The sequence below is a fragment of the Trifolium pratense genome, linkage group LG4 (genome assembly GCF_020283565.1).
Source record: "Trifolium pratense cultivar HEN17-A07 linkage group LG4, ARS_RC_1.1, whole genome shotgun sequence".
Classification (NCBI taxonomy): domain Eukaryota; kingdom Viridiplantae; phylum Streptophyta; class Magnoliopsida; order Fabales; family Fabaceae; genus Trifolium; species Trifolium pratense.
This window is the reverse complement of record NC_060062.1, coordinates 43,612,447-43,628,610: the sequence shown is the minus strand read 5'-3', so window position 1 is coordinate 43,628,610 and position 16,164 is coordinate 43,612,447. Positions and strand designations below refer to the sequence as shown.

Genomic DNA, 16,164 nt, shown 5'->3' with positions numbered 1-16,164 from the left:
AATTTTGTTTTCAAGGCAAAAAAAAACTTCGGTTTCTACAAATCGAAGTTTTTTCAAATGTAAAATTAAAAATTCAAGGGGTATAAAAGAAACACGGGAGATCGAGAGAGAAAACATCTCAGTTATGGGTTGGGCCTTCAGCCTTAATTTTGAGAAAATTGCTCTTTAGATTTTCTGAAATGTCAAAAATTTTAAAATATCCTTAATTTGGACTCAATTTTGTTTGAAACCTACGAATCACAATGCTTTTTAATTTCAGAACCTATGAAAATAGGCAATTTTGGAACATACATTTTAAAATGGTATTATATGACGAAAACGCTGGAACCTAGCATCAATTATGTTTCGGCGTAGAATTGGAGGAGCCTGACAACAATATAGGAGTCATAAGAGCAATTTTCTAATTATGATTTCTTAAATCATTTAAGAAACGTGATGTGCCACTTACTTGGCTCTTGCATTTGGCCTAAATAATATTTATCTTCACCTTTATGTGTCCATTGTTTTATTTTTCTCAAGAATTCCCTCGATGAAAGGCTATTTGAGATAATGTTGAATATTAGAATGAACATAAATATATTAATTGATATTTGTACATTAATTCACTACTTTGTTAAAGAATCATTCTGCTAAACTCAATCCCGTTCATTGCATCTCCATTTACTCTCTCTAAACACAACAACGAAGACAAATGGATAAGCCATTTTCAGTAATTTTTTGTTCTTTTATGAGAGCTATTTTCAATCCCTCACATAATGAATCTTTTAAAAAATCTTTGAATACCAACAGCAAAGCACACAACAAGGGAAATGGATTCAGTCAAGTTGAATTTTTGGTGCAGTCATTTTATAACCGTTCGATCACGATCGGACGGTTTAAACAAATGCAGTCAATAAATACAGTTTTAAATCATGATCGTCCGATCTTGATCGGCCGCCTACAAACAGTCCGACTGCATGAATGCACCGAAAAAACAAATTCATGGAATCCAGGTCCCACAACAAGTTATAAGTTTTACTCTTTATGTGACCATATTATATAAAGTAGTATAAGAGACAAAAGACCGTTGTCATAGAATATGGCATCTATATAATATGGTCGTTTTCTATGCTAGATACACTATAGGAGTACCTAATATCTATGGACCCCTTCTTGTAATTTCCATCGTCACCGTAATCACTCTACCTTGGACTTTTGCCAAAACATAGCATACACCTTGGACTTTTGCCAAAACATAGCAATAGCATACACCATCACGCTAAGCCATGGCCATCAATAATTAATCTTAAGCTACCAAGGCCTAAACCACCACATACTTTATGCCAAAAAAAAGCAATGATACCATCTATATCACTTTAATTCATTCCATATCTATCCTTAAATCCTAACAAATTCCAGATGAATTATGTTAAAATTACACAAATTTATAATAAAATCTTGTAAATTTGAAAGAAAAAAAAATCATAATAATCTAGTGTTAGTTCAAAGATGCAACATTACTAACAGAACAAGATAAAATATTGAATCATGAAATGCTTATATAAAGGAATAAATAGAATATCCTTGGATTGATACCATTCCTTCTTCATGAATTTGATACCATTCCTTTAACCATCACCTATATATTCTCTTGCAAGCTGGACACACCCTTTAAAGAGTAACTTTATTGACACATATACAGTATTAACTATCTTTAGTGTTTCTTGTTGCCTACAATTTGGAAACCTATATTCCAATAGAGATGACAAACATAGAGACCTTTTAAACCATATATGGAGGAAGAAAATGACATGTTATGACTTGTGAGTAATGAGGTCTCTATATAGCTTCTTCAAAAAAACTCCACTACTTATAAAAGAAACAGTGAAGTTTCTAAAATGAATGTGGACATTTCTTCAGTTTTGTTACATAACATATGAAACCAATATTTAAGGCATCAGAATATAAAGGGAATCTGATCCACACACATAAACCATAGAAACATGATTCTTTTAAGACTGAACAGTTCAATCACATCAAATAGCTATATAGAACAGATTAAAGTTTATCACCTTAAATTTATACCATAAACCATACTTTTTTATAACTAGACTATGAACACTACTTATCAGTACATTAAAATCGACCCTTTTGATTTTAATAACAACAAGATGAACAATTAACACCATAATGATTATTTTCATAACCATGATATACCAGAGATATTGACCGTTGATTAGTATTGACTAATCTCTATGTCAAAGAATCTATTAGACACAGACGAGATTTTCCTCTCGCAACCATGTTATTCTCCATATGCAAAAAAGTCAGGGATCAGATCCCTAACTACTTGCTTATGGAGGAAACAAGCAAGAACATCGTTATCATTAATAATTAACACAAAGGTAAAAATTAAAGGCCAAAGAGAAACATTACTATTTGGGGGTAAATAAGTTGATTAATCAGAAAAGAAAAAAAACACAACCATTAAGGAATAACAACCTGTCCCAGAAAGTACAATTTAATCTCCCAAAGACATTGTTTAAAATGGATAAACTTAAAAAATGTACCACAGTAAGAAAAGTATACAGAAAAAGGAAAATAAAATACAATGGCTAAATATTTGATGAAATTGCAAAAATATACAACAATGATGCATTCGGTTTTTCATATTTATATTTTGCTATTAACCTTAGTAGTCAACACATACTCAAATAAACACCCACACACCCCCGTCAGGGGGAGTGTGGTGATCGGGATCAACCGGACAATGAATTCAGTTCAATATATACAAATAATATTAGATTCAACAATATTCTCATTCATAACAACAAAATTAGGAGAACTAATAAGAAAATCAGCAATTAAAACACCAATACATAAAATCATGAATATGCAGAGAGGGGAAAGTGAGCGCTGGATGCAGAGGTTTATCGACCGATTCTTGTTTTGTGAAATAATTACACAAACAAATTCAGGAACAGATCGATGAACCGCTGCCTCCAGTGACTTCACCTCATCTCTATTCTACACTATCAAAACAAATCAATTAATTGATTAACTTTTAATAAAAAATAACAAACAAATAATTCACAAACACAGCCACGTAATTTTCATTTTCCGATTACAGTTACGAGATCGGTGACGGAAAAATCATAGATAATAACAGAAAAAGCGAATTCATGAAATCGAAAACGTAGATCTGAAACATAGACATATAAATCGGAAAATATGAAATGAATAACTTTAACCTAAAGAAAATAAATCGAAGCAATGAAGAAAATAGAGTGTTGTGTGTGTGGGGGGAAAAGGGAATATATATATATATATATATATATATATATATATATATATATATATATATATATATATATATATATATGAGAGTATTTTGGTGTGAAGCAGCCAGGAATCTATGGAGTGACCATTGCAGAAAGTGTGAAACTGTGAATCGGTTTCTCTCTCTCTCTCTCTGTGTATGGTGAGTGTCTGATGAGGAGTTACAGTGACATTTTAAAGGCCAATCATTTTACGGTTTCTTTGTTTGTTCTTATAGTAGTAATGGAATTACTATTTCACCCTTACTTTCCAAACTTCATCATGGATATGGACAAACCCTAAATTAAATATTAAATAAATAAATATATTGTAAAAAAAAATAAAGATAATCCCTCCGTCTCATATTATAACTAACAAAAAAAAAATCACATATTAAGAAAAGTAGAATAGGATAATTTGAAGTATGACTTTTTGTGTTTTTCTTGAAATAAGTTTTATAGGAAGATGGAAAAAGAATTTTATTGGTTATTGATTATGGGAAATAGAAGAAAAATAGTAAATTAAATGTAATTTGCATTAAATTTCATGAGAATGGGATTGGTTATTATACATAAGCTATTCTTATGCACCATGCATAAGTTACTTAGTGCACCCCCCAAATTACTTGTGCACCCCCCAAATTACTAGCACACCCCCAAATTTCTCATGCACCCCCCAAATTACTTGTGCACCCCCAAATTTCTCATGCACCCCCAAATTTCTCATGCACCCCCAGAATTTCTCGCACACCCCCAATATGACTTTTGCCCCCCAATTTTATTTTTTTGGTCCCCTCCACATTTCTAGCCTAAACCATTTTGTTGTGGGAATGGTTTCAGAGATATGCACTCCAAAACCATTAAGTGTATAAGATGGTTTTAGAGTACAACCCTATAATTAGAATACAAACAATAATTGTGATTTGAAACCATTTAACCAACATAATGGTTTTCAGAATTTTTAAAACCATATAAACACACATAAAACCATTTTACAATACAAATGGTTTTAGTGTATAACTATCTGAAACCATTTAACCAACATAATGGTTTCCAGAATTTTTAAAACCATAAAAACACACATAAAACCATTTTACAATACAAATGGTTTCAGTGTATAACTATCTGAAACCATTTAACCAGCATAATGGTTTCCAGAATTTTTGAAACCATAAAAACACACATAAAACCATTTTACAATACAAATGGTTTTAGTGTATAACTATCTGAAACCATTTAACTAGTTTTAAATAATGATTATAATTGTACCAAAAAAAAACAATTATGATTCTAATTATAGGTTGTACTTCAAAACCATCTTATGCACTTAATGGTTTTGGAGTGTATATTTTTGAAACCATTCTCACAGCAAAATGGTTTAGGCTTGAAATATGGGGGGTTAAAAAAAAAATTGGGCGCACAAGTCATCTGGGGGGTGCGTGAAAAATTTTGGGGGGTGCGCTAGAAATTTGGGGGTGCGCGAGAAATTGGGGGTGCATGAGAAATTTGGGGGGGTGCACGAGAAATTTGGGGGTGCGCGAGTAATTTGGGGGGTACGTGAGAAATTTGGGGGTGTGATATTAGGTGTGAGTGTGTGAGTTGAGATTGGCTAGGATTATTACATGTGGATGCTCAATCTAATAGATGTTATTGACTTATGTACCATGCATAAGGATTACACTTATGTATAATAACTTCTCCCCATGAGAATGAGTAAAAGTAAATCTTGAAAATGATAAAAGTGGGTTACTTTTGCTTATAATTTAGGACAATAAAAGTGATTTTTTTGGCTTATAAAACGGGAAGGAGGAGTACAAATTATTTCTTTTGGGTATAACCCTTGACAAAAAAAAGGCAAAACCCAAAAAAACAACAAGACTACTTTAATATTTTTAGGCATGCAAGTCACGGATACATCATCAAAAAGGAGTTACGGAGTTCTTTTGGACGAGTCTCCAGGTGTCTTACGTCAAACGAACTTTGGCTGAAGTTAGCCAACCAATCTGCACATTTGTTTTCCTCAAACCAGATGTGTTTAAAAGTAATGTGCCACTATAGGATAGTGAAATCACGAATATGCCGGACCAAGATAGGGGTGTTTCCATTCAACTTACAACACTCTATTACCATATATCAATCATAAGCTTAGAATCACTCTCTACTATAAGATGCGTTAAACCTTGCTTTCTAGCCATTTGCATTCCTGCGTACATTCCCTATAATTCTGCATGGAGGCCCGAGCTCCAATTTTTTGAGTATATCCTTTCAACAATCGACCATTCGAGTACCAGAAAAGACCCCGACATCCAGTCAAGCCCATTGACTCCTTGTATGCTCCATCACAGTTGAGTTTTATCCATTCCCCTTCAGGATGCTTCCATCCAATGTAGATGGTCTCAAGTTGTTTATACCTTTCAATTGGAAGAGTGTGTCCATATCGATCAATCTCTGTCTTTTTTTCAAATACATATATAAGAGATTTTCTCTCAAAAAATAGTTAAATATAGTTTTAGTCCCTTTAAAAATATCCTTTAATCAAATTTATTTCGTTTGAACTTTAATCCTCTAAATTTTAGTCTTTGTTGTTTTTAAAAGTTCATGTATCACGTTCTAAACGACTTTTAAAAATATCAAGAGAAAAATGTCTCTCATAAGTTCATATCAAGAAATGGGCCTCACAATAAGGATAAAGGCCTCCGAAAAAGAAAAATTGTATTTTTCATGGTATAAAATAATGTGAGACTTTGTATTTTATGAGTAACGAGAAAGTATTTGTGAGATTTTTGTTTCTAAAAGTACCTTTTGTATTCAATTTTTTTTACATTTTTCCACTCTTTATTTGAATAAGCTAAAAAAACTTCACTGTAAAATTCGCGTGAAGCTCTCTTTAATGTTGGACCGACCCTGTAGATTGAATGTCATGTTCTAATCTTACATATTAACTGGACTTTTAAAATTTGGACCGTCAAAATTTTAGATGTCATATGTAGAAATTTAGGTACCTTTAAAAATTTGTATATATGAGAATTCAAATTCTTAATTAAATACTTTGGAGTTCCTCAAAATTTTGAATTTATTAAAATAATTAACATCAGAATTTCATATTCGATTGAAATTTGGACCCTAAACATTTTTATTTAATGCTTTTGGTGATTACTATTCTCCCGCAGCATTGCTAGCTCTGAATCTTCCAAAAAATATCTCTTAATGTTCTTGGAAGAATTTGAGCTCAAAATTGAGACCATGTGCAATACTACTTCTGTGATGATATATTGACAGCAACAGCAAGTGTAGCGATAGCTTAACCATGTGAAGTCACCTATAGCTAGCTTCTTAGAAATGAACTGTTCTTTACGACTAGAGTTCCTAATCAATCACAGTGTGCTTAATGTCATTTTGGAGTCTAGTGTACAAGTTAAAGAATGGATGTTGTCCTATATACACCTTTAACTTGTGCTAAGAATTAAAGAAATGGCGGATTCAAATGATGTCGAGTCAAGAGCATCGCGATTTCTATCTACTAATTGATTCTAAATAATAGCGGATGTAAGAATCCACGATTCAATCAATCCTATACCTATAGATAATATAACTATACTTTCTACTCGACAATTTATTTCTAAAGAAATTTTGTCGATATTGTATCAAAAATTAAGGGATAGGTGAGTTATTTTAAGCATATGTGCTAAGAAGTGCCAATTTAGGTATGAATTGTTTAGCAAAGTAAGGATTATTTATCACTAGGAGTGTGTTTGGTTTGATAAAAAATGTGTCCAAAATAAATCATTAGGTTTGCTTGGTTTGCTCTAGTGGTGAGGGATTCATGTATTATACTAGAGATCATGGGTTCGATCATCAACTTCATTAAAAAAAAAAAGGTGTGTGCAAAATATAAAATAAAAATCGATTGGCAAAGTTGTGCACAATGAGATGCTTTTTAATCTCATGATTGGGCACACTATGCACAAAAGATCATAGTGTTAAATAATAACAATAATTTGGTGTATCTGAACTAGCTGGTTTTGCAAATTAGAAAAACATTAATTTACATATATCTTTTTACATGCATGAATCATGATGTACTTTCTTACAATAATGAAACAAGTCCATAATGAGTAGTACTTTCTAACAATAAGCAAGCGATTATGAAGACAAAGCCAACTCAACTTATCTGTACAAGACTGTATATAGACTGCGGCCGGTAGAGAGGGAGCATCACATGGATGAGCCTGGCTGACTCATGAAGTTCCATGAGTTGTTACTTGTCACGATATGAAATAGTGTGGAGGAATTGTTCTTTTACTCGAGGTGTGTGGAACGATATCTTTGAATGGTTAGGAATAGTTTTAATTACCAACAGCGTTGGAAGGTTGTAATCACTTTTTATCGTTTGGTAATGCGGTCACACCAAAAAAAGACAAACGTGTTGGACACTTGATTTGGTTGGCAACCACTTGGTGCATTTGGAAGCTTAGGAACAATATTATTTTCAATGGTGCTTTGCCGGAAGCTTCCTCTTTGGTAGAAGATATTTTAGCTTTTTCTTAGGTTTGGTTTAGCCGTCGTTCAGGACGTAAATCTTTTTATTCTTTCTCGTAATGATCCTATTTGGTTGTTTACAAAAATTATAATAACATGTTTTGTTTTGTATAAGGGGATTGAGTACCTCTTGTACTCCTTATATTGAAGTTTGCTTATAAAAAAAAATGTGGAAGAATTTAAAAAGGAAAATAGAAATAGAAGTAGCTTTTACATCTAAAACATTAAAAGAAAAAATAGAAATTATTTATAAGCAATTTTCAAAACCGGCCCAACATAATTAGAACTTAAAAGTAATTTTTATTGTGAGGCTTTATAAAAAAATTAAATCATATATAATTTCAACTAAAGAAATACTTAAATTTTTTTTTGGGTACAAAGAAATACTTTAAATTTAACCAGTGTATTATATATTTATAATCAAATTAAATTCTTTTTTTTTTCTTACGCAAAAATAAATCATATATCTTTTTACATGCATGAAAAAAAAAATATATCCTTCTCATCTAGTTACTCGTACTTCAACACCAAATAATAATAAAATAAAATAGTTGACTGGAGTAAATTTTGCAAAATTATAAACATATTATTACGAATCCAATACTATGAAAGTAGCAGCATAAGAAATTAAAATTTCATTAGGCTTAGGATGGATAGTCAAGATCTAAATTATTTATTCATTTCGAAATTACGACCAAGTTTAATTAAATCACATCAAATTTTTAAGTAAGTTGAAGCAAATATTTTTAAAAATCTATTTAAGTTAGTTCATATTAGCACTTGTCGTTTAATTATACTAACATGATCATCTCTGACATTACAACTATAGTATTGGGGCACTGGTATGTTAAAATAGAAATTTTGTCTCGAAATGCGTACATTCAATATCTCAAAAGTACAAAAAATTATCTTTTTAATATAAATTTTATTTTATATTTCTTTTTTAGGTATGTTTAACAAGTGTCCGGAGACACTGTTTAGCATGACAAAAAAAAAAGAAAAACTATAGTAGATTGTAGACAATTTTCAAATAATGGTGGACAGTGGACTACTTGCTGTAAACATTGTACAATACTCTTGATCCGTACATTATTTCAAACTAGGCATCTATTCCATGCTATAATAATGCAACTTATACAATAACAATATCCAACCTTAATCACGGCCCCGTCTCCGGTACGCATGCTAAATGAGCCATGTACCGTAGGAGAGCAAATAAAACCGGATAATTATGGAATATGCCATTTGCCACGTGATTTTGAAAATTGAATTAATAATTTTGATTGTTCCACTATCTAAGGGCAAGATTGGAATTTTACATCCATTAAAATACTTGTTCTTTGCAGATTTGGAAAACACGCTAGATGATAAAACACAGCTCTCATTCTCAGATCTGAAACGCAGCACCGCCATCTATCACTTTACCAACATAGAGAGCACGATGACGGCGATGAAAGGAAGAGGGAAGAGCACGGCGGTGATATTTGCAAAGAAAGAAGATGAAGGTTTTTGATCTAAAATTCCAATCTTGCCCCTCAAATTCTTTTCCCTACAAATTCTACGCAATCAAACCAACAAAATGGGTTTGATAAATAACACAAATGCACAAATCTATATTATTGAAAAATATGTGAACCCAGAAAAATAAAAAATAAAAATCCAACCTCCACCACTTGTGTCATTCATTCAACCCAAAAAAATCAAATGGGATCTAGGTTTTCATCTTCTGACATGTGTTTTCGCAATCTATGCCAAATCTATGTTTTGAAAGTTTTGTTTTTAGAATCAATTGAAAAGAAGAAAAGTTAGAAGTTCCTTTGCTGCGTTGGTATTTCCAGAAAAATACAGTTACAACGATGGTTAACCAAAGGAAGAAGCTATTTTAATTGATTGATTGGTTAAAAAAAAACCTACTATTTTAATTGATGAGAAATACCATTTTTGACCTTGTAATAGTGAAACTATCAACAATATTAATTGATTTTCAAATATATATGTTAAAAGAATATTCCCTATAAGATCCGGTTTTTTTTCCTCTCGCACGGTACATGGCTCATTTAGCATGCGTACCGGAGACGGGGCCCTTAATCACTACCCTTATAAAATTCTAACATGTTCCTAAAATTTTAATCATAGTTCACCAATTACCATGATTAAATTAATGCCAAAAATCCAAGACTAACATTGCTCGTGAGTTTCCCAGAAAGCGCAAATATAATAATCTCATATAAGCCACCGACGCGCTTTTATATGTTCAAAAGGCACATTTCATTCATCATATTGATATATACCAAGATAAGCCACACCACTCTTCCTAACTTTTCATTTCATTTTCCACTATATTGAATATGTCAAAGGTTAAAGTTGATCAACTTAATCAATTAAGAGAAATTTTCAAAAGATTCGACATGGATTCAGATGGAAGCCTAACAATGTTAGAGCTAGCGGCACTTATTCGTTCGTTAGGCTTAAAGCTTTCAGGGGACGAAGTTCAAATCCTGGTATCCAAAATGGACTCAAACGGAAACGGTTCTATTGAGTTCGATGAATTGGTTGGAGCTATAATGCCAAACATGAATGCAGAGGTATTGGTTAATCAAGAACAACTTATAGGCGTGTTCAAGTGCTTTGATCGCGATGGGAATGGTTTCATTTCGGCTGCTGAATTGGCTGGAGCAATGGCTAAAATGGGTCAGCCACTTACTTATAAAGAGCTTATTGAGATGATTAAAGAAGCTGATATGGATGGTGATGGTGTTATTAGTTTTAGTGAGTTTGCTACTATTATGGCTCGTTCTGCTTCTGATTTATTAGGAGGGTTTGATTATAGAAACAAAACACATTCATTTCACTTGTAGATTCTTTAAAAAAAAATATATGTTTTGTTAATTGGATGTGTATTGTGTAGGTTGTTGTATTGTTATACAATTATTTTGATGAAATGGAATTAAATAACGATATTTGGTTATTCATGTGATGATACCGTTCGGTCATGAGGGGTCTGAGGATCACTATATTGAGTTTTGATCAACCATATAAGTGAGTTTGACATTACATTTTAACTCAAAATGTTAAGACATTAGATCTTGGGTATGTTCCTCCTTAAACAGAAGCTTAAAGCTTTTTAATCCACGTGCACCGTCGTTGGAGATTTATGAAGGGAACACGTTGTCTGAACACCTCGGTCAAGAAAACTTTCGACATAAGGAGCCGGTTCAATCATCGGTTATGAGGATCATCACATTGAGTTTTAATCAACCACGTTAGTGAATTTGACACCACATCTTAACTTCAAACATTAAACACCATTGTGCAGGAAACAAAAAAATTTCAGCAACTGAGGCTATCTATTACTTCTTGTGACCAATATCATTCAGACCACAAATCCATCCTCAGCAGAAACATCATTGTCCACATGGGGAACCTGACAAATAAAAATTGCAATAATTAATATATCAAAATATTACTTACAGTACTGGAAAACTATAATGAAAAGAAATTAAAAGATAACATATCTTCGAGCTTTCATTATAGTTTTCCAGACAAATTGCATACATCACAGTTGTGAGAAAAAGGCACGATATCTTCGAGCTTTTCAGCAGTTAAAATGTCAATTCCAACAAAGTGACACTTAGCATGACCGTGTGTATTAATCAAATATTCATAAATAAGTAGATTTGCATCAATAAAACTATCAAATTAATTAACAATTTAGTGGTATAAGTTTTAGCTTATAGCAAATATTGAAATAACTTATTATAACTTATTGTTGGATATGCCTTGAAATCTCAGTTACAAGAAGTCAGAAAAATCTTTGTTGAATCTTTTTGCATCTTTGATGTTTTGAAGATTTTTTGAAGAAAAAAAAAAAATTTTCTTGGAAGATATTCTGACTTGGATTTGTTTTATTTTAAAACAGATTTGTTACTAATTTTTTGGCATGTATTTTTCTATAAATAGGGAGTGCTTTATTCATAGAAAAATTGAGAGAGAGAGAAAAGGAGCAACAATGTAGGGTTTTAGAGAGAAACAAGAGGGGTTGTCTCTTGGTATAACTCTAGGGTTGAGCAAAGGGGATTGATTACACCTTGGGAAACACTTATCAAATTGAGTCTCTTGGCCACGGGAAGAGATTCGGGATTTGGGTAGAATTAGGATTAATTCTTGTAACTCAATTGGAACTCTTTGTAAAGTTACTCGTTTGATATAGTGGAACGGAGGGGCTGCTCTCTCCCCCAGACTAGGTCATTATTTGACCGAACTGGGTAAACAAATATTGTGTTCTTTCTTCTCCTTTATCTTTTTATCGGTCTTTATTATTATTGCTTATTCCGCTTGTTATTTGGTTGCCGTTCTATTGCTCCACACATCAAGTTTTCATTGGTGTGATTTTAAGACGAATTCACAACAATTGGCGCCCACCGTGGGGCAATCGGAACAATTTGAAGTGAGCACCATGGGTTCTAAGTCGGATATCGAGGGACTTTCCAAAAGCAATTTGGAATTGTGGAAAGTGAAGATGGAAGCAATTTTAATGTTAGGGATGATGGGTAAAACATGGAGTGTTGTTACCCGGTGCCTTGAAGATAAAGAGTTAATGGAGATTGCGAAGAAGGTCGGCCTGGAGAGGCGGTGGTAATAATACTCGAGTTACTTCTGAAACAACAACTTTATTATGTGGAGGTGCTAGTGGAAGTTAGGAATCGTTGGAGTGTTGAGTCATCGACGTTTGATGCTCCAATCACATGTGGTCAAAGAATGAATACTTTGAGACTCTAGAGCTAGTTGAAGGTGGAGTCATTCATCTTGAAAACGGAAAGCTTGAAGGTTCAAGGTATGGGTTTAGCTTGTCTTACGAAGTTTGACAATCGTGAGTTTCTTTACATGATGTGAGGTATGTTTCTGAACTTAGATGCAAAGATAGTTGGTCATGCATCTATAACTAGCGGTGATTCTCATAATGTGGTTGAGTTGTGGGGACTTCGGGTGGACCTGTTAGTGACATGTGTTTAGTTGGACTAGTGAACAAGGTTTACTAGGTGTTGAACTGAACTGGAATTGTTGGAGACTAACAATAGCTTGAAGTATGTTTCAGAGGAGTTGAATAGGTCTTGCGTGTTACAAGGTGGAGATCATGGTGGGTATACTTTGGTGGAAACTCAGTTTGAGGTGGAGTCTTCCAATAGTGGTAGACAGTCAACATTAGCTCTTGGCTATCTAATCGGAGATAGGGAGGAGAGTGGTATTGTTGAACCAAAGAGGATAACCATGGAGACCTTGTGGGTTATGTTTCAATTGTGGCTGAAGAAGTGCAAGACCTTGAGAGGATCTTCAGGGAGGCAATTGAAAGCAACAAGTGATCAGACTTGGTAACTTGTGAGACTGCTGGAGGTAGTTGGATACAAGGAGAGTTTGATGTTGCAGCTTGTGGAACCACCTAAAATTCCAAGGTTGGTTTGGAGCCAAGCAAAACTTCGAAAGTACGGAAGGCATTCCAGGGTCGAAGAGTGGTGAAGGCTTGTAGGGCTATCGCAAAAATCCATGGATAGTCAGAGGCAAGCGATTCTTCAGGAGGACGGAAAAGGCACAATCCGGGGGCTGAAGAGGGATGGTGGAGCTTGTTGAGCTATCTAAAATTCCGATGATAGTTGGGAGCAAGCGTTTCTTCAGGGAGGTACGGACTTGACCAGTTCGGAGTCTGAAGAGGGTGCGGTGAATCTTGTGGGGCTACCTAAAATCCTATGGTAGTGGGATGCAAGATCTTCATGAGAGCGGAAGGCATTCCGAGGATGAAGATGGAGGTACAATCCGGTGATCTTGAATAGAAGATTCAAGATGGAGAGAGCAGCACGGTGGTTGATGGGATCACCATCGATTTAAAGGCAAGGTGGAGAATTGTTGGATATGCCTTGAAATCTCAGTTACAAGAAGTCAGAAAAATCTTTGTTGAATCTTTTTGCATCTTTGATGTTTTGAAGATTTTTTGAAGAAAAAAAAAATATTTTCTTGGAAGATATTCTGACTTGGATTTGTTTTATTTTAAAACAGATTTGTTACTAATTTTTTGGCATGTATTTTTCTATAAATAGGGAGTGCTTTATTCATAGAAAAATTGAGAGAGAGAGAAAAGGAGCAACAATGTAGGGTTTTAGAGAGAAACAAGAGGGGTTGTCTCTTGGTATAACTCTAGGGTTGAGCAAAGGGGATTGATTACACCTTGGGAAACACTTATCAAATTGAGTCTCTTGGCCACGGGAAGAGATTCGGGATTTGGGTAGAATTAGGATTAATTCTTGTAACTCAATTGGAACTCTTTGTAAAGTTACTCGTTTGATATAGTGGAACGGAGGGGCTGCTCTCTCCCCCAGACTAGGTCATTATTTGACCGAACTGGGTAAACAAATATTGTGTTCTTTCTTCTCCTTTATCTTTTTATCGGTCGTTATTATTATTGCTTATTCCGCTTGTTATTTGGTTGCCGTTCTATTGCTCCACACATCAAGTTTTCATTGGTGTGATTTTAAGACGAATTCACAACACTTATAAATTCGTATAACCAAAAATTCTATTTAATCAGATCATATTGTAAGCTTATAACGTATATATGACTAAAGTAGTGTTTCGTTATTTTTTCTTTTTGTTTTACTTAGTAGGAAAAAATTTAAATATTTATTATATAAGTATATTGTCACGCCAATTTATCATTTAGTTCAATATCAAGTAAAACAAAATCATCAACAATTAAATTTATACAACATTTATGTACCAAAAAAATAATTTATACAACATTTTAAATTTAAATCGATAGTTTATCTGTCATCTAGTATATCAGCTAAGTAGTCCGCTATTTTTTAGTCTTCTTTTTTGTTAGAATAGGTAGTCTTCTATTTCCTATAAATTCATCTGATGTAGTTAATTATTTGTTAACCGCTACTTTTTAAGCCTTAACAAAAACTTAATTAAAAGTAATTAATGTAAAAAATGGATCAGAAGGTTGTTAAGAACATTGCAGGGACGTCCCTTGATGAGGACGTAACCGTTTTTGCAGATGGTATCGGCTTGTTGAGGGTAAGTTTTGAAGGCTCCGCCATCGGCCATGGACTCGAAGCGTTGAGCTACTTTTGCCATTGTTTTGATTCAAGAAAGAGTGGTGGTGCTACTAAAGGATAGAATGGATAGGTTTTTATGCTTGCAGCTTCAACCCAATTAACCAATTAATTTGTTTTTTAAATGGATTAACCAATTAATTATTTATTTTTCCCTCCATTAGAGGACATGCATGGAATTTAGATTCCTTTAGTATGGGGAGATTTCGCATTCAGTTAATCGATGACATTCAGTTTAAAATAATTCGGTGGTTGGGACTCAAACACATTTAAGTGTGAAAATGCGAAAAATCTTAAATTCGATTACTGACTCCTATATTTATCTTTGCAACTACCAACTAAGTCATACAAGACAACTCATTGTAGATTTTAAACTTTGTTTTTCAATTTTTGAGAAAAAAAATATTTGCAATTTAGATCATTCAGTCTAGATCTAATGGTCTAAAATGTGCGTAAGCGTAACTACGCAAATGCGGGAATATTAAAATGCATTTGAAATCCAAATTAATTTCTCCCATGTGAAAAACCAACCACATCTAATATCTTACTATTTAGTGCCCAATATTTTACTCCCATCAGCCTGCATTATTTCTTGTCGTTTATTTCTTCAAAAAATTATTTCTTGTCTTATGGACCAACTTTTTATTTAAGTACATTAAACAGCATCATCAATTTTCTTATTTTAAGTAATAGCACACTAAATGATTCCATGTCTTTTTCTTTCTATATTCACTCACTCATCATCCACAACCACTTCAACTTCTTTTTTTAACCACTCATCATGTGACTCATTTTCTTAATTTGAAATTTTGCATCACAACTTTGATACTATGATAATTTACTCTTGTACGCAATTATAGAAATTAATCTCTAAAGTCAGTTAGACTTCACGGGCGGTAAAACTCTTTCTAACGAGTTTTTAGATTGTTGTGTTTTTAAGACTGAATTTGAATTCTAGATCACTTGTTAAGTCTATGTTTGGTATCACGATGTGTATGTCAGAATTACGGTAATCCATCATGATTTTTCAAAAGCTACACTTTATAGTTTCTTCAAAATTGTGTAGGATCACCGTGATACCAAACATACACCGTTTGAAAGAGAACCAACCCATTTTAGCTTGAATTCTTTTAAGAACATTGATAGAAAGTTGGAATGAAAAAGAGCTTACCTAAGGCCACTAAAACTTATAAACTTATACTGTGGAAAAATAAATCAAAATG

General features: G+C 33.2%; 1 protein-coding gene and 1 long non-coding RNA gene across 2 annotated transcripts; one reads left to right on the top strand and one right to left on the bottom strand.

The window, feature by feature from the left end:
- Positions 1 to 557: 557 nt before the first annotated feature.
- LOC123923809 lies at positions 558 to 3,309 on the bottom strand. The gene is made up of 2 exons (XR_006814497.1): positions 1,216 to 3,309; positions 558 to 1,185 (listed from the first exon to the last, which is right to left on the bottom strand). It is a non-coding gene; the product is annotated as an uncharacterized LOC123923809 (long non-coding RNA).
- Positions 3,310 to 10,108: 6,799 nt separating this feature from the next.
- LOC123923808 (probable calcium-binding protein CML15) lies at positions 10,109 to 10,803 on the top strand. The gene has a single exon (XM_045976541.1). The coding sequence runs from the start codon at positions 10,184 to 10,186 to the stop codon at positions 10,691 to 10,693; it is 510 nt and encodes a 169-aa protein (XP_045832497.1). The 5' UTR covers positions 10,109 to 10,183; the 3' UTR covers positions 10,694 to 10,803.
- Positions 10,804 to 16,164: the final 5,361 nt, after the last annotated feature.

Excerpts from the sequence above, each read along its gene's own strand:
- LOC123923808 (XM_045976541.1), top strand. The coding sequence starts at position 10,184 with ATGTCAAAGGTTAAAGTTGATCAACTTAATCAATTAAGAGAAATTTTC.